At 32.3% G+C, this 18,548-nt stretch overlaps 2 protein-coding genes and 1 long non-coding RNA gene across 6 annotated transcripts; 1 reads left to right on the top strand and 2 right to left on the bottom strand.

The window, feature by feature from the left end:
• Positions 1-1,760: 1,760 nt before the first annotated feature.
• On the bottom strand, positions 1,761-6,337 carry lqfR (clathrin interactor lqfR). 4 transcript variants are annotated; one of them, XM_040717314.2, is made up of 3 exons: positions 5,835-6,337; positions 4,061-4,474; positions 1,761-3,987 (listed from the first exon to the last, which is right to left on the bottom strand). In XM_040717314.2, exons 2-3 carry the CDS (start codon positions 4,419-4,421, stop codon positions 2,690-2,692), a joined length of 1,659 nt encoding a protein of 552 aa, XP_040573248.1. In that variant the 5' UTR covers positions 4,422-4,474; positions 5,835-6,337; the 3' UTR covers positions 1,761-2,689. The 4 variants fall into 4 exon arrangements, with proteins under 4 accessions (XP_040573248.1, XP_071746796.1, XP_071746797.1 ...); XM_071890695.1 differs by having other exon boundaries at positions 5,653-6,236; XM_071890696.1 differs by lacking the exon at positions 5,835-6,337 and adding an exon at positions 4,739-4,835.
• Positions 6,338-6,421: 84 nt separating this feature from the next.
• LOC121122349 (uncharacterized) lies at positions 6,422-7,812 on the top strand. Its single transcript, XM_040717316.2, has one exon. The coding sequence runs from the start codon at positions 7,073-7,075 to the stop codon at positions 7,394-7,396; it is 324 nt and encodes a 107-aa protein (XP_040573250.1). The 5' UTR covers positions 6,422-7,072; the 3' UTR covers positions 7,397-7,812.
• Positions 7,813-9,514: 1,702 nt separating this feature from the next.
• On the bottom strand, positions 9,515-11,498 carry LOC139906212 (uncharacterized). Its single transcript, XR_011781575.1, has 3 exons — positions 10,596-11,498; positions 10,401-10,540; positions 9,515-10,338 (listed from the first exon to the last, which is right to left on the bottom strand). It is a non-coding gene; the product is annotated as an uncharacterized lncRNA (long non-coding RNA).
• Positions 11,499-18,548: the final 7,050 nt, after the last annotated feature.

Raw genomic sequence — 18,548 nt, forward strand, 5'->3', positions numbered from 1 at the left:
ATGCATAGATTAATTATAAGTAGTATTTAGAGCAAAAAATCAAATCAACTGTATTTAATATTTTACGATATCAATATCATGGAAGATCACCAACCGAGGTCGAGCAAAGCTACTCTTGATTCAAGAGACTATTGGCAATAGAAGTTGCACGGTACAATGTCAACATATCTTATTTAAACAGAAGTCAGGAAAAGGAGATTAGGGACTCTATGTATAAAGTACGTACCCAGGAAGAGGGAAGGGGTTTTAAATTACGGACACAAGTTAAAATATTTAATAATGTATGTGGTTTATAAGGAGAAGGGGTTGAAGAAATGTGTACCAAATACAAATATGGATGAAGGGGAGAGCAAAAATGCCAAAAAATTGCGTACATGGTCATTTAGCTGCCTAGAGTCTACATAGATACTTCATTTAATTTATGATACATAATTGTCTCTGTTTGGGCCTTTCATAAAGAAATTAGAATATATTTTTATCAATTTCTATTACTTTAATTGTAACGGGCAACTTGTGACACCATCGAAGGATTGATAAGAATAATTTATCAATAAATGTTAAAAATAATTAAGTATTTTGTTGAAGAATACAAATCTCATAATATAATCTAGGTTCATGTTACCAAGATTAATACTCATCCTTCCAACTTTTTTGTATATTGATCACAAATATTATTTGTGATCATTCATTCAGAATTATCGAGGAGGCAATGCATCTTAATTTTCATATACATTACCGTATAACCTTGTATTTTTATTACCCTTGAGGTTTATCAACTAGCGTGTGTAGCTAAAGCTCAGTGCGTCACATTAAAAAGAAAAAGCAGTACATTTATTTAGGGGTGTAAATCCTAAGTATTTTTAGTGTGCGAGTTTTCTTGTTGTTGCCAAACTAAATAATATTTTTTTATTTTCTTAAGCATTATTCCATTCTTGAGGAAATAACCTATAAGTATTGAGTAATTACGTGTAATTTTGCTCATAAAAAGGGAGAGTAACACTGGAGATTGGTTGTGGAGTTATCTTCTATATTAATCAAGCAAAATGTGTCTCTTCGTCGACCTCTAATAATTCAATACAATGTTGGGTAAATACATTGATAAATTATTATATCCTTTATTTCGTTGAAGGACTATTCACAATTCAGCTAGATCTAATGTAAGTCTCCAGTAGATTAACAATTAATTCATTTAAAAAGAAAAATAATTGTTATATTGGGGAGTTCATTGATCAAGCCCAGGGGCACGAATATACTTTGTGCGTTTAAAAACGTTAAAATTCATGTGGAATTTTTTTTTTTTTTTGTATTAAGTACAAATTTTTTTAATGACTTTTTTTTAATAAAAGCCACCCATTTTTTCGATTGGATTTTCCATGTAAGACCGAAGAGGGTGTCACCCCCTATCAAAACGAGGTCTTATCCTTATCTCTTCTTATTGGCCCTGAATATTAACATATCTACAATAATATTTTTATTTGCTAAGACTTCAAATGTGATTGCCCGAATTTAGATAGTTGGCAATAAAAAGAATAAAAAAGAAGGGGGATATCAACTGCCAGATTTTTGGAAAAAGTCCTTATAGTGAATTCTTAAGTCCAAGTCCTCAAAAAATAAATAAAAAATACTTCTAAGAGTATCTCATATCCAGTGAAAAAATTGTTGACTTTAAAAATCGCAAGTCCCCATCCCTTTCTTCCTCCTACGCACTTCATATGCTGACCCCACCGTCATTTACCAATGAAAATAATAGGACATAAGAATAAAGAGTTAGATTTATATCATAGCATTGTTTCATATAAAATAATATGTATTCTTCGATATATTTAATGTTCATTTCAAATGCCAAGGACCAATAAAAGTATAACAAATCTCAAAGCATAAATCTTTAATGGTTTTCTATCATTGTTCGTGTTTTTTTTTCTTATACTTCTGTTTGTTACCATAAAAATAATAATAATAAAAATTAATAAAATTAATAATATACAAATACATTCAAGGGATATTATAATCCCTTGAATCAAACAGATATAATCAAAAATAATAATCAAAACATGTTAAAATCCTAGTATTATAACAGAACTAATCCATGCATATTTTTACATCAATCCTCACCTCGTCCAATATAAAAATGGTCCCTTGAAATTATTTTAATTAAAGACATAGTATGTATTATTTGAAATTATGTAGCAACATACAATGTTATTCATACGAATAAAAGATAACCCAGTTGATTTTTTTTAAATTAATTAATGAATTATTTAAAGCAATTTGTTTAGCACTCTGTAGTAGAAAATCTGAATCAATCACTCTGTATAAAATATATGTATGTATAGGGTTCTTAATTTAACGGAAAAATATATATGTAGTGTAGTAAAGTATAATATGTATATATCACAAACTGTAAACCATTTGTTACATATTATAAAGGAATATGATTTACTGTTATATTTCATTATATAATTTAACTTTTGTCTTGTTCTTCAATTCTTTTTCCTTCTTCAGGCCGCAACCACCACGCTTTTTTTAAGGGATGTATTTTGATATTTTGAAGAGTTGAAAGTAATGGAAGCCGTGTTGCAGAAATTGCATATCATTGATCGACCTTATTCATTGGATGAATATTCATATTCAAGTGAGTCAGGCAGCGTGGAGAAATAGTAGTAAGTGTGTCGATGTAGGTATGCGCTGCTTAGATCAAACTTGAGCCATTACTCGAAGAAGAAAAAGCTGGGAAATTGGCCGTATTAGTTGCGGGAGGTGTAGCCATAGGTTTTATGATAATATTTTGTTGTTTATGAGTAGGCGAAATCAAACTTGGGATGGGAGAGATAGTTGTCATAGCATTCATGGGAGTGGATTTCTTCGCATCCATTTTTTTAGTACCAAGATTGTCTAGGTTGATATCTAATGAGCCAAGATTACCCCACGTTGCTGGAATTGTAGATTGAGCTGATATTTGTTGCTGTTGAGGTTCGACAGGTTGATGCGACATAGGTACGGAAGTTAAACAGGAGGGTTGTATTAATCCTGGTGGTAATGAGGTTGGGCCACTACTCCCCCCCAAACTGAAAATGTCTGAGGAGTTGCTCATCATTACATTTGCAGAGTTTGAAGCTGACGAATTACCGTTATCATTCAAGGAAAGCCCGCCTAAAAGGTCCAGGTTTGACATATTAGTCGTAGGAGGTGCTGGTGTGCCTTGTGTTGGAAGAGAAACTGGACCTGAATCACCAAACAAATTGACACCACCATCCAGTATATTACTGGAGTTATTAGCTGCTGTTGAATTGTTATTATTGCTACCTGCTACCATTGAGTCAAATCCCGTGGAGAAGTCGGCAAAATCATCACCGACACCACTATTACTTTGCTGCTTATTGTTAGACTCTCCAAAAACTGAGTCAAAATCCCCAAAATCTCCATTAGCCCCAGAAGTTCCTCCTCGAGGATCAAAATCTCCAAAGCCGTCGTCATCCTTCGATTCACCAAAGAGGTCGTCCAGTATTTCTTTTTTAGAATTAACATTATTGCTACTGGAAGGAGGTTTTTGAACAGAGGAGTATTTGTTAGCTAATGCGGAGGCAGCACCAAGGTCGATTGATCGTTTAGGAGTCGTTTTTTTATTGACAGTATCGACAGAGCTTGTGGGGTTAGCTGCAGAATAGCTTTTTTCGGACGGGAAATCTTCAACATCCTTGAATACATGAACTGGAGAGTTATTCCCAGAATAACTACAATCATCATCCTCATCATCAGAGTGATCCTTGAATCCTGAGCGAGACGTTTGCTTCGGCCACTTATCCTTCCAACCCATATCAAACCCACCAGAACCACTAGGACGATATCCCATTGTATCACTTGACATCCCAACATATTTATCCTTGTTTTTCTTTGCCTTCTTTCGTTCTTCACGCAAACGGTCGTCATCTTGAATGAATTCTATCAAGTCCTGCACCTTGTGACGAATATTAACGCCTTGATCCTTACCTAAAATTATATTATTAGTCGTCAAATTCCTTTCCTCTGAATCATCATTCATTTTAAAAAGCAAATAACTAACCCATTTCATCAACGAATTGATAATTTTCAAGTGTTCTAAGGTCATAGATATGTTCTCTAGCAGAAGTAACAACTCTCTCACTACCATTCTTCAACATATAATCCAATAGAAGTAGTGATTTATAAGTTCTTCTCCAACTCGTTTTATTATCATGTAACATTCTTTTCCAAAGCATTCCCATGGCTTCTGGAAAATGTTCATATGAAAATGTGAGTCCTGCAATTTCCTGCATTGTATTCCCACTTGTTCCCCATGGATCATCGTTCGTTGCATCCCGAATCTTAGCCTCAGTTTCTGTATAGTTCATCACTAAATTTGTGGCTTTATCCACAATTTCTCGTACTTTCCACATGGAAATCATTTTTGTAAAAAAGAATCAGAGACTTTTTTGGGGATTAATGAAGAGATAATTATCTGTAAATAATGAAAAGAAAACGTTAAAAAGATAGATAATAAATACAAATAGTAATGAATGATTTTGTCCAAAAAAAGATATACAAGTTGTACACAACAAAAGAGTCCTGTTGAATGTATATGATCGATCTTTAAAAAAACACGACCCAAATCATTCACCTGTTTCTATCCATTTATTAAGACAAGAAGCAACAGATTTAGACTGTTGAAAATATTACATATAATTTGATGGTACTCTGGGAGGGCTAGCTCATCTCTCTTTACCTGTGTATGACACTATATGCGTTTTTTTTCTTTTCTTTTTTTTCAGTAGGGAACCTCCTTGACTCACATTATATATATGTAGAATTGGTAGAAGAAGAAACACTATTTATTATATGTATAAATAAGTGCAAATTATTATAAGAAAATTAATGGTAGGGGAAATATTCAGCGGAAAATAATTTAATTTGGAAATGTGTACAGAAAATATTATGAATCTATATATATATAGGAAAGGACTCCCCTAAATATGAATGTATAGAGTAAAACAAAACATATCAGCAACGACCTTGAAACAGTATAATGGAATTAATAAAACATTAAACAGTCCAAAATACTACAACTCTAAAAACTAATAGCAAAAACGCTCCTTCCTCTCAAAAATGAATCCTAATTAGGGCATTATATTGAGTATAATATCTATTTATATATATATATAAACCTATGGAATGCTCAGTGCTCAGGTAATTTGCCGTATGAGATCCCTTCGTCAATTGGTGAAGGTATTAAGGAGCACAAAAAACAAAAACAAACAAGGAAATACTTCTTTATACTAATTAGTACTACGGGACATCATTTAAACAAAATTAATTGCCTTCTGCGAATAATGAAATATAATACCTCAGAGAGCATAGTTAGTATAAGAGTCAATATATGTGAAACTAATAAAAGATGGAGATTGATTTACAGAGAGGGAGAGAAGAATTGAAATCTCCATCTCCTCTATTCAAATCATCAAATCATTGCACATCCGTCCGTCATCATTACAAGTGGATCTCAATAAAATGACAGAGTACAGAATGATATTAACCTACCAACATTATTATGTAATTATTATTTATATAATAATATTGGTAGGTTACTATTTGTATATTCTTTTTTGACGTAATCATTTTAATCAATTTCTGTCTATTCACAAACGGAAATAGAATTCAATGATGCATATTATGAGTTGAATGACCACTAATTTAGCTTGACATCCTAATGAATAATCAATTACAGAGATGAGAGAGAGATGAACACGATGGAAGAGAAGGGACTTGAATCATTCTTCAACTCATGGGACTACTATTCCTTTCTCAAGTATTCCGTCACTTACTCGAGTTATTTAATTCCTAGGATGTCCGTCAACTCCTCCTTCAAAAAAACAATGATGAATCCGCACTCGTAGTCAAACGCCAAGATACTCCACATCCGACGTTACTTTCCAATTCACCAGAGACGACGTAGAAATACGGAAGAAGAAGAGAGACAAGATGATTAATAGAGAATAAGCAAGTCCCTTATGACTGATGAGTAAGATGAACAACACAGCAACAGCTCACGGACATGATCTTCAAATCTAACAACGCAACCACCACGGACGTCCACCTCTAGAAGAAGAAGAGGAATTGTAGTGATCTGAAGAATGATGATGAGATGAGAAGGATTCAATTCTATTCACACTGAATTCCTACATTCTCTTTTCTATTTCTAATTTCTTCTTCTCTCTCTCTCTCCTTCTTCTCAGCAGCTAGCTCTGCTTTGCACTTTTCTCTTCTTCTAGCTCGCACCTCACACACGCACGCACGTAGACTGTCCACTCACAACAACACTCCGACGTCACACTCTTCCAGCTCTCTCTCTATCTTTCCAGTTACTCTGGTAGTGGATTCTTATTTTGATAAATAAAAATCTAGCCAGTTGTGGCCTACTTTTGTGACAACCAACAACTCTTTTACTATCGATATCATATCCTCAAAGGATGTCATTCTCTTAAACAGAAAATTATACTGTTCTGAAGATGTCGTTTTTTTAACCATCGTTTAAGGCATCCAAATATATGCCTACAAGTCTCTCAATAATTCATTTTAGCGCAATTAGTATTACAAATTATAATTAATAGGATCACATTTGGATTATAATATAAATATATTCATTCATTAATTTAACATTATAAATTAAGCATGTAGATCACCTTGATCGAAGTTACTAGTGTGATATATCAAATTATTGTGCCTGTAGAATATTCGGATTAATGAAATATTCGCATTCACAAATTTCAAATGCTGATATTCATGAGTAATGGGTATTGGATTTTGGATATTACTCGACACATCGCAAATATAAAAATGTATAGTGACGAATTATAGGCTTTTATTACGTCACATATCTTTTTTTTAAATACTGACGTCACTAAAGGCTCTGTTGTTTATTTATTGTTGGTGGCGAGACGTTTATAGCTTTAAGTTGTTAATTAAGTTACTATAACTAAACTAGTTACAAAGCCTGCACGGAGCTGTACTACATTAATAAGCTGTCCCGACGCTTTTTGTACCATAATTATCCTTAATCAGCATGTCGGAATCACCAAACGTGGGAGGAAACAACACTCCTGCAGCGGAAGGAGGGTCCGGATCAGGAGAAGACTCCCACCTAATGCAGGAGCCTAAAAATGTCCAAGAATTGACCAACTACATTCAAACAATGCTTCAACAAATGCAGGATCGATTCCAAACCATGTCGGATCAAATCATCTCTCGAATTGATGATATGGGAACGCGAATAGACGACATTGAGGAGGATGTGAATGGTTTAATGACACAAACTGGGGCCGTTGTTGCTCCTGGTGGTGCTGGAAGTGAGCTCATTTCGGATCAACAACAGCAATCCCAGAAATAGAAACATTTATTTGAACATCTTATACTTATAAAACAATATTAATTCAAATGATATTTCGTCATTTAGTGTTTTAATATTATTACTATGATTTCTTTATTTATTAAAACGCCTACAAATATAATATAATATATTCGCATTGTATTTAAGTACACATTCTGTCAGGATCCTGTTTTGTTTCCCCCACTACTCAATTAATAGTCATATGTCTGATCGAAAGCCTTGGTACATTTTTATTTAGAATAATAGATTTTGAATGTATGAATGTTGAATATTTCAGAAGGATTTTGAAATACATACAATCTACTAACTTCCTCTTGTTGTAATTGTAGTATTAATTACCTAGTTTTTAAAAGTGTTGTAATGTAACTACCGAATAAACAATAAATATGCTTCAATGAGGGGGAAATAAAAATTTATATTCATGCGTATTATTCTATTGGATCTGCTATTGTGATATGAGGATTGATAACTGTACACTTTGTTCTTTGTCTTCTTTTTACTCCTCGTACAAGGAGTTTGGTTACATTTAAAAAAAAAATCAAGAATGTTAATGTAGATCAAGTAGAAATTTAAGAAGCGTCAAAATTTAATTAAATTAAAAAAAAGAGCAATTGCCTCCTTCAAAAAAAAATTCCAAAAAATACGAAGCCCAGACACTTGTTAATAGTATTATACCCTCTAAAGCAGGAACTAAAAGGATCCAAGTGCCTTTTGCCTTTTTTTTTTAGGAAATCAAAATATGCTCACCTTATGCTTTAATGAATTTACATACCTACATTATTTTTATATGAATTTATTTTGATTATAAGTAAAATAATTAAATTAAAATTATTATATACCTATTCCGGAGGCCCTATTCAAGGCCGATTTTAGCGGGCCTGGTACACATTTGAAAAAAATATTCTTAGCATATTCAAATTTTAAAACTGGGTCAAGTTATGTGAAAAATATTAGATGTTTCAGTCGACCAGGCTATAGACATCAGCAGATTTTGTGTTTGAGAGAGGGGGGCCAGCTCAGAAATTTCATCTTTAACCCTAACCAATAGCACTTATACTGTGTTATTACTAATTAGTCATTAATAGTAATGCGTCATTTGTAAATAGATTCAATTATTTCAATACCTGTTTGACCATTTATGTGTGCTCATAAAAGACGGAGCGTAACCCTGAGAATTTGTTGCGGAGATATAATTGTAAGTCCTTATTGGACTCAGAGTATAATTGGGGATCGACATCGGAGTAATTCTAGCAAATATCCTTGTTTATTTCCTTTTCTCCTTTCCTCTCTTGTAATAGTTGATTGTTGCTGATCTAATGAAACGTCATGGGCGATATTTTTTTCTCTCTTCCAAAACATTCTTCAAATTGTTAGGGTTACCATATTGATTTTCGGGTTTTTTCAACATACCCATTCCACACTGGATTTTTACCTTTGATCATTACTAAAGATAGGATTTGTGTTAGGAAAGAAACTATATTTACCGATTAGAAGAGGAAAAACAGTTGATTCATGTGCTCTTTCTTCTCTTATGTTCATTATTTAATAAGTCGTGGATGTGTTAACATCTCCCTCTAAAAGAAGAATTCTCTCCTATCCTAAGTGTAAATTGATATAAAAATGCATAATAAAATACATATATTTACATGAATTTAAATATAATTATAATATTTTCCACACACTAATGCTATTTCAAATGTAGAAGGTTTTCCTCTTTATAGCTGTAATTAATTTTCTCCTCCAAAATCTTATTCCAAGCAATGATATTAGCAATGGTCTTAATTCATTAGTATCATATGGGTATAGTTGATAATATTGTAGAGAAAAACGCGTGCGAGGAGACAGGGGGGAGAAAGACACATGGTATCATTGTTTAAAATACTGATGTGATTATCACTGATAATCACATCAGTATTTATCAGTTGCCTGTTTTATTATGATTTTTGAGGGTGTAACCCTCAAGTATTTATTAGCAAAATGTTTAATAAAGATATAATACATATAATTGACATAGACGATTTTTATCCGTTAAAGTAGATTTGGAAACGTCACACTCCATGAAATAGTAATTTATTGCGAACCATATTCTCAGAAAAATAACGTAATAAAACGACAAAATAAGAGTATTTCGAAATATATTTGAAGTTCCAAATTTAAAATAGAAGGCTTAAATTAAATATAATCTACATACTAAAAAATAAACCATCATACATTTAAGTTAAATATACAAAATTAAACAATTAGAATCATATAACTAATAATAACAATAAATTATAAATACAGAATATTGAAATAATAGATTGATCCAAATAATATCTTCTTGTTCTAACATCGGAATTCAGTTCAATATGTCATAACTTGAGGTTGCAAAATACAAGCCAGACGTGGAGTTTAATCAAAAAGATCATCATCACCTTTTTCCTTATGTGCAAGTTGCATATACAATTGTGCACAGGATTGATATATTTCTACCGATGAGATTTTAATAATTATTAATAATAAAGTAAATCATAAAATAATGTTAGATTTCAATCCATATCTTCTTCCAATCTTAGTAAGAACAGCTTTTAGAATCCCACTTTCATTTATTTCATATTTATCTAAAAAAAGAAAAGTTAATCCATGCAGTCAAATTTAACTGATAAGACAATTCAGGCAACCATTCTTGACTTATTGTAGTTTTCTAACATGACATCGTAAAGATTTAGAGCAAAAGCTAATTATGTAGTAATGTCCGGCGATATTACTCCTTATTATGAGCATCAAAAAAAAAAAAATTCTCCGCTATTTATGCTTATATAACAACATATATACACAATTGGTAATTATAATGCTACACCCAATGCAACTACCCCCGTTGTTGTGACCATTTAAGCAGTTGTTTTTCCCTTTTATGAGTTTTCTGAACACCATTTCTTGGAGCCCATCAACCATAGCTAAGCCTTAAGTGATAAAAAAGTAATATTTATTGACTATGTAATATTGGAAAACCTAATTATCATACCCAAGTCTTAAAGCGAAGTAAGTAGTCTCAGACAAACTAGTTGCAAACCATCCAAAGCTATTACCCCCGTTGTTGTGACCATTGAAGCAGTTGTTTTTGGCCTTTACTGAGTTGTGTATCATAATTCTTGATATGTTTAGCTAAAATAGAATCATATTTTTTATGGTTAGATTTAAAAAAAAATTGAATACTTACTGTTAGATAGTACAACATTCAGAGTTTCATTTCGAAATTAGTATATACTTTGTACTTTTTACTGATAACTTGATCGTCATTTGGTGTGGATGACTCAAAATATTTTTATATGTATTTCTATAAATGACATCAGTACCAACATCCTCCATTAATTTAATGATGGTTCCTTGGGAAGGGATAGGTTTACCCGTGTATTTCTCCATAAACTTTTCGAACGTAGATGATTAGCAATGGATAAGGGTATATTACATGTAATAAGCATCTTTGTGAGATCAGAGTTAAAGTCTTACTTGATGTATTCATCATTAACTTGATTTTTTAGATGAATATCCATTCTCTTGATATGAGATGAGAATAATGAGTGGCGTGTAATTCTAGATAGGAGACCAAAGGCACATTTATTTCGACAAATCCGACAAACCCTCTGTTTCTCATCTGGTAAGTAATTCCCAAATTCCTGGGCCTCCATTTTCAGAAATCCAGACAGAAGGCGACGTTATTTTAGGCATTTTATTCAGTTCTCTATCGACTATCACCATCTAATATTATATTAATATTGAATAATAAAGACGGGAATGATGACGTTCTTGATTGATAGAAGAAGATGTATATTATTTAATCAATGATGCCATAAGTATTTCTTCTCTTCTCCTCGCACGCTTTTCTATTCTTACCAAAATTATCACCCTTACATATGGGTTGCTTCTGCCTTCTCCTCGCGCAAATATACAAATCCCATTTCTACTCATTACTAGTGATGGATCGGTCCTAGGACTGATTTCTTAATCAGTCTTCCCCCTCTTCAGTCTTATTTTTTATCGGTCAAATCTTTTTTACCATTCAACGGTCCTGAGGATCATTTTATTTTCTTCACTCCTAGCTAGGATTGATGAAATTAAAAATGAAGAAAAGAATTAATGATAGCTAGAACGTACCAAGGTTAATAGTAATCAAAGCCTGGATTATTTGTTAGCTGGCCCTTTTTTTTTTTGAGTTGGTATTCTAAAGAATGAATTTTCTTTTCCTTATCAGTTGTCAATATAATTTAACTCCTAAGTAATAAACTTCCTTTCCTAATATATACATTCCGCTTTATTCAAAACCTGATGGAACATTCGTGTGTGCTCATAACTGACGGAGAGTAACATTGAGGATTTGTTACAGAGTTAAAGTTGTAAGCTATTGTTGGACTCACGGTTAGATTGAGGATCGACATGGGAGTAATTTTACCAATGTACTTGTTTATTTCCTTCTCCACCTCCTCCTTCGTCAGAGTTGATTGTTATGAAACGTCATTACTGCTAAGCTGCCCTCCTTCAACACATTTTTGAATCTTTAGGGTTACCAAGTTGATATTTGTTGCTTTTTCTTTGACATTTCCAAAATACTCAGGAGTTTCATCACTAATTATTTTAGGTTGTCATGGTATTAACTTCTCCCTTTGAAGTAAGCATTATTGCTTATCTTTAGAGTAAATTATTTTTAAAATTTATAATAAAATAAATATAGGAACTTAAATATAATTACAATATTTTCTCTGCACTAATGCTGCTTTAAATGTAGAAGGTTCTTTTCTTTATAACAGCAATTCATTTTCTCCTCCCGACTCCCAAATCATATAACAGGTAGCTGATATTAACAAAGGTAGTGTTGTGTAGGGCCTTATTTATTCGGCCAGTCCAGTCCAATATAAGGATCGGTCCTTGGGCTGTCCTTAAGACCGTTGGTCTAGTCTTTTTCCTTTAAGGGCCGGACCTTGAGTCTGAATGAATCAAGGGGACTATGTATAAAGGTGAGGCAACAAGGATCTTCTAAGGCAGTCTGGTTGGCGTTAGCTGACTCAGCTGACGTATTGACGTCACTGCTGCAGGCAGTTCAAATAATTTAATTGAAGTGAATTGCACTAATTTCAATCTGTTAAGCAAAAATGGCATCATTTCGAGTTTCAAAGTGTTTTGTGCCATGCCCTACTATCCCAATCTACTGAATGCGCAGTATTTTGCATTTCCTTAAAAATAATTTGATGCTCCAGCGTCTTTGGATCTCAGTCTGCAGGAGAAAAGATCCAATTAATATTAAGAATGCTAAGATTTGTAATAGGCATTTTACATCCGATGATTTTGAGCGGAATCTCCAGGCTGAGCTTCTTGACTTAAAGGCCAGGAAGAAATTAAAAAGTGTTGCAGTCCCCTCACTTTATATACCCTTTACTTCTCCCAGTTCAGATGAACCCAAATCCTCCAGAGATATTCGTAAGGAAACTCGCGAAAGGAAAGAACTTGAAAACAGCTATTGGAAGCAAGTAAGGTCCAGGAAACCAGTATCGACTAGGAAACAGAGACTCATAATGAAGGGCTCCTGGAAATTTGTAGCGGGATCACTGAGTCCTGACAAGAGTTTTTGACCAAGACGCAAAGCACTCAGATTCACTTTTACAAATTCGAAAAAGGAGTCCAGTGTGAGGAAGCAAATAGGCCTTTGTTTTGGGAGCATAAATGCAAAAATTGCAAAAAGAATTTTCTTTGGCGAAAAAGGAATTGTGTCGGTACAAAACCAAGTTACTAAACTCAAAGAAGAATTTCAATCGAGGATACACAAAAAAGGATGTAGAAACATTTCAATGCTATTCATTGTAACCATGAAGACGCAATTGACAAAAACCCAAAAGTATATGAAAGGCTGCATAATCATCTAACTGAATTATTATATCCTAACTGGCCTAAAGAAACAAGAACAAGAATTAGAGTAAATAACTATGCTATAATTTTTACTTATTGCTTTTCTTTTATTCACCACTCTTATATTATGTAATAAAATGGTAAATTAGGTAATATACATAAAGCATATTAATATGAGCTTACATACAAATAGTTCATTACTATTAATATGTAAATTAATGTTGGTCTATTTAAATAATTAGTTTTGAAATTGATTTTATTATTCTATAAAGTATTAAGCAAGGATATCGTCAAGTTTCATAACAATCGAAATAAGTATTGGAGTGGATTTACTTTTAAAAATATAAATGTCAACATAAATATTAAATATTTTTGCTTTTTGGCATGGTCTTAAGTTTAGCATTTTGTAAAGAATAAAATAATTTTACTTATATTTACTTATTTTGTATTGCCTTACAATTAATTAAGTCTGGATTATAAAACTATGAATTTACAATTATATAGGACAGACTGCTATGTGCCCCAACAGTGACGCCATTAAATTGTCCTTCTTGTCTTGATAATGAAAAAAACAAAAGCGTAGAATTTCCTTGCTATATAGTCACCTTGGAAGGAATACAAGAGACAAGAAATCAACAATAACAACATAAATAAAAGGGAAATTTTATTATTTTTACGTGACTAAGAAAACTATTTCATTTGATTAGATTATGGATAGTGATTTAATTAATTATTCGATGAACGACTTTTTATTGGGGAATCTATTTCAAGTATGTATGAAAAACGTTCATTTGCCAAGTGGAATCCACCTATTTACCTACTTGTATCATTTTTCCTGTAATTTTTTGGAAATAGTTCGTAGATGAGATACGACTGGCACTTATCCTCATTTTTTTAGTAATTTTTAAAGACGTTCAACCCTCTGAATATGTCTCTTTAGTAACCAATGCCTATCCCAGGAAAAATATAGAAGAGCTGACATTGTTTTTGGATCATGATCTTTCAAGAGAATTTGAATATAATCCATTCACTAATTACTCCTTGCCACGTAGTTACGGCTGATTTTCTTTAAAAAAGTATAAAAAAGTCTGGATTACGATATGCATTATATATTATGAGGGAATAATATTTATCTTAATCAAAAAAATATATATATCTGTATACAAAAATAATTGCGATTTTAAAAATATAATTAAATAATTTGAATTCATTTATTATTATTTAAAAAAAAAACTATTTTAATAAACACAATTATAAATAACTCTATACGTTTTAATTACTCTATAAAACAGCTCTACCATGCATAAAAAAATACTCAAGTACCTTCTTTATTAGCAAAATTACATTTAAAAAACTTATTTCAAGCTTATAAAGTTATTTATTTATTTTATAGGTATTATGGAAGTCAATTTGTTATTTCATACCCAAGCCCTAACTTCAATTTAGAACTAAAAAGTATTTATTTATTTCTGAAAATAGCAATCCCATGTCAATATTTACTGTATAAGATCTATTTTATAACTTTTGACGGCGAAAATGCCGGGTGGCAGGTATGTAGACGGCAGACATGTTGGAGGCAAGCATGTATGACGGAAAAGAAGCTTAACGGCGAGTGTGCAAGAGGCAAAAGAGAGTTAGGCGAATGTGTTTGAGGCAAATTCTACTAGAACCATTCTGAATAATTATCTATTTCTCCTTTACTAGTATTTTTTAAATAGAGTTTCAATTATAAAGAATTCTTTACGTCCGTCCGTTTGGGATATTTTTTTATCGACTTCAGAACTTATAAACATTCATTTTTTAAATTACAATATGGATAAATAGTAGGATGATAACGAACAACACTCATTATTTAAGTGAAAATAGACGTAACTACGTTTTACTCAAAAAAAATTGATAAGTCTTCAAGAAGAAATAAATGATTCTGAGGGGTCTGAGAGTTCCGTTTTTGAAGATTAGGACATTATTAAGTAAAACAAGGAATAAATTTACAGTGTATTGTAATTTTTATGTTCCTTTAAAAAGACAAAAAAAAAAAAAAAAAAATAGAACATGATATCGAGACTGAGAGCGAGAATGAAGATAATCCCCGAAATGCAAAACTTCAACCTGCTCCAAAATGGAAAAATGTCCATACCAATTCAGAGAGGACCCCTCCAATATGGGTTGAGAATAATGCAAATGGGGAAGAAGTAAAAGCCCCGGTCCATTACTTTAAACATTTTTTTGACGAGAAAATAATAGATCGAATGGTTGAAGAAACCAATCTAAATTCCACACAAAACGATCCAACAAATTGTATCAATCTGACTCAAAACGAGCTATATAAGTTTTTTGGGAGTCTTATGGCAATGTCTTTGTTGAAGATTTCGTGGTTGCGCCTATATTGGGCATAATTTCTTCAATGCCCAATAGTTCAAAAAGCATTTATCCGGGATCAATGGGAACAAATCAAGAGCAATTTACATCTGAATGATAATTCTAACATGCCAAAATTTGGAACAAATACTTATGATAAGCTATATAAAATACGTCCACTTTTGAATCACCTCAAGAAATTTTTTCGGGAGGTACCCATGCCTCAAATGCTTTGTATTGATGAACAGTTAGTTCCATTTAAAGGGTAAATCAAGTATAAAATATTACATTCCGAGTAAGCCTCATAAATGGGGGGTTTAAAATATTTGCTCTATGTTATATTTACGGATTTATGTTTGACTTCTATATCTCCGAAGGTCTATCAAAAACCCCTGAATAGGGAACCAGACTTAGTAACATTGTTCTACAGTTGCACCAAAAAATACCTAGAGGGAAAAAATTATTTACTTTACTTTGACAATTGGTTTACCTCAATCCCTTTGCTAAAAAATTTAGCTCAAAAGAAGATTTATGCTCTCGGAACTGTCAGACAATATCGAGTGAAATGATAACCCTTTCCCAACGATTAAGATTTTTAAAACTAGATAGAGGGACTTTTAATGATGCTCGATTGATTGATGGTGAAACGGAAATTAGATTAGTAAAATGGGTTGACAAAAAATGTGTGACCCTTGTATCAACATTTGCTTCCACTCAACCCACACAACTTTGTCGTCGTTTTGACAAGAAGAACAAAAAAAATGATGAAATTCCTTGTCTAAATATTGTTAAAACCTATAACAAATTTATGGGCGGTATTGATTTAATGGATTCTTTAATTGCTCAATATAGAATTCAGACGAGATCTTAAAAAAAATGATCACCTTTTTTTATTTCATTTTATTGTAAATTCTTGGATAATGTACAGAAAAGACTGTAGTGAAAATGGAATTGGTTCCAACAAAGTAATTAATTTACAGACATTTGAAATTACAATTGCAAATGCACTTATCGAGCAAGGGCCATCCATAGGTCGGCCATCATTGACAATTAAGGTTCAGCATGAAAATGAAAAAAGGCAAAGACCTGCCACACACGAAATCCCTCCAAACGAAATAAGATGTGATGGCTTAGAACATTTTCCTGAGGTTTTAGAAAAAAGTGGACGGTGTAAAAACCCTTCCTGTAAAGGTATCACAGTCTTTTTTGTCCAAAATGTAAAAATAATTTATGTATTACTAAAAAGATAATTTGTTTCCGAATGTTTTATTAGAAAATATAACCGTATTTATAAGGACTGTTTATCAAAAAAAATTATTTTTATTCTGTCAATTATTAGAAAATTATAATTTATATAACTGTGTGCCTAATAGAAAATAAATAAGAGTAATTGTTGATTTTTTACCTTTTACAATGAGTGTAAAGAATTCTTAAGTTTAAAAAAAACAGTAGTAATAACATTCACAAAAAAAAATGGACAAGAAGTAAATTGTTATTTTAAGGGTATAAATGAAGAAAAACAAAATAAATTTTTTTTATGGAAAAAGCAAAAAAGTTCGTCCTTAGAGTGTTTATTGAAACTGCATTGTTTTAGCCCTGAATCACCATCAAATGAATTAAATGGGCAATGTAGGGAATGTCCAATTTACTAATTAATTTAATGGCAAGTTTAAAATTGTCTGCATTATCCCAAGTGATGGCAATAACTGTATCAAAAATTTGATATTTATCAGGGACATTCTGACAAGAGTAAAATGTATCATTTAAATATAAATATATTATGTCCGACTTTAATAGAAAATAAAAGTAATTTACTTAATAATTAAGTAAGTTATTTTTAAATATACAATTTGAAGGCTTATTTACTTATCACCAATAAAAAAAACTTTAAACTTGAATGAATTCAATTTGCATTTACAGGTATATTTATTTAACACCTATGCACTGTACAATAGTGAAAATGAAAACTGTAGCACGCTATTAATTATAATTACCTATGAGTAAAACACTAATTAATATCTCAGACTTGTCGCCATTTTCTATTTATTAATTATACGTCTTGTAAAAAGTGAGGCAACCACACACTACTAAAATATAGAGTTATTTTTAAGAAATAAAATACTGTGATAGATAAAACTGGTAGAGTTAGCCTACTTAATACTGTAGTTAAAGACACTCTACGTTATTACTGGACAAATTGTTGTTCAGTTAAAGATCGACGCCGCTGACTAATGGAAAATCTCCGGCCGAGCTATTAATGGCTCAACCCATGCATACCCGTCTGGATGGGATGTTGCCCGAAACAAAGGAAAGGGCATCTAAACATATGAATGTATGGCCTAAAATGTTTTGGAAAGCACCTCCCTAAATGGATCCGTGGTCGACTGGTTCGACGGCTAGAAAAAACCGTCTGGTTTGTCCAAGTAGGCGATGGCGAACTAACTCGTCCTCGACGGTCTCGTTGATTGGGGGCTGTTGTCGTGTATTTTAATTAAATGACTGATAAATCCAAACTCGTCTTTACCTTATGTATAAATGCAATACTTTTACTAATCTATCTTTTATTGATTTACATTTTTGTGTATGTACACGTATGTGTTAAAACAGTGTCTTTTAGAGCTCAAGAGAATATAGTCACCTTTCATCTTTATTCCTTGTCTAGCGGCTCCTTTACTCCTCACTGCTACCTCATCTAGGCGACAAATCTTAATAGTAATGTTATTCTAATTAAGTTTATTGTCATACACCACACTTTATAAGTTTGTAGGATTAATAGGCAGGACTGAACTGGACTGGGCCGAGACTGAACTGGACTGCAGTCTTCAGTCCTAAATAAGGACCGACACAACATTAAACAAGGGTCTTAATTCAGGTGTACCGTATGTCTCGCCTTCTCCTTGCACTCTTTTTTCCCCTA

Source organism: Lepeophtheirus salmonis, chromosome 8 (assembly GCF_016086655.4).
Source record: "Lepeophtheirus salmonis chromosome 8, UVic_Lsal_1.4, whole genome shotgun sequence".
NCBI lineage: Eukaryota > Metazoa > Arthropoda > Copepoda > Siphonostomatoida > Caligidae > Lepeophtheirus > Lepeophtheirus salmonis.

What these genes read in the sequence shown, in the direction of transcription:
- lqfR (XM_040717314.2), bottom strand. Translation starts at nt 4,421, where the DNA reads ATGATTTCCATGTGGAAAGTACGAGAAATTGTGGATAAAGCCACAAAT. An exon ending in TCAATTCGTTGATGAAATGG is followed by an intron (nt 3,988 to 4,060) that starts GTTAGTTATTTG and finishes ATATAATTTTAG; the next exon opens with GTAAGGATCAAGGCGTTAAT.
- LOC121122349 (XM_040717316.2), top strand. Translation starts at nt 7,073, where the DNA reads ATGTCGGAATCACCAAACGTGGGAGGAAACAACACTCCTGCAGCGGAA.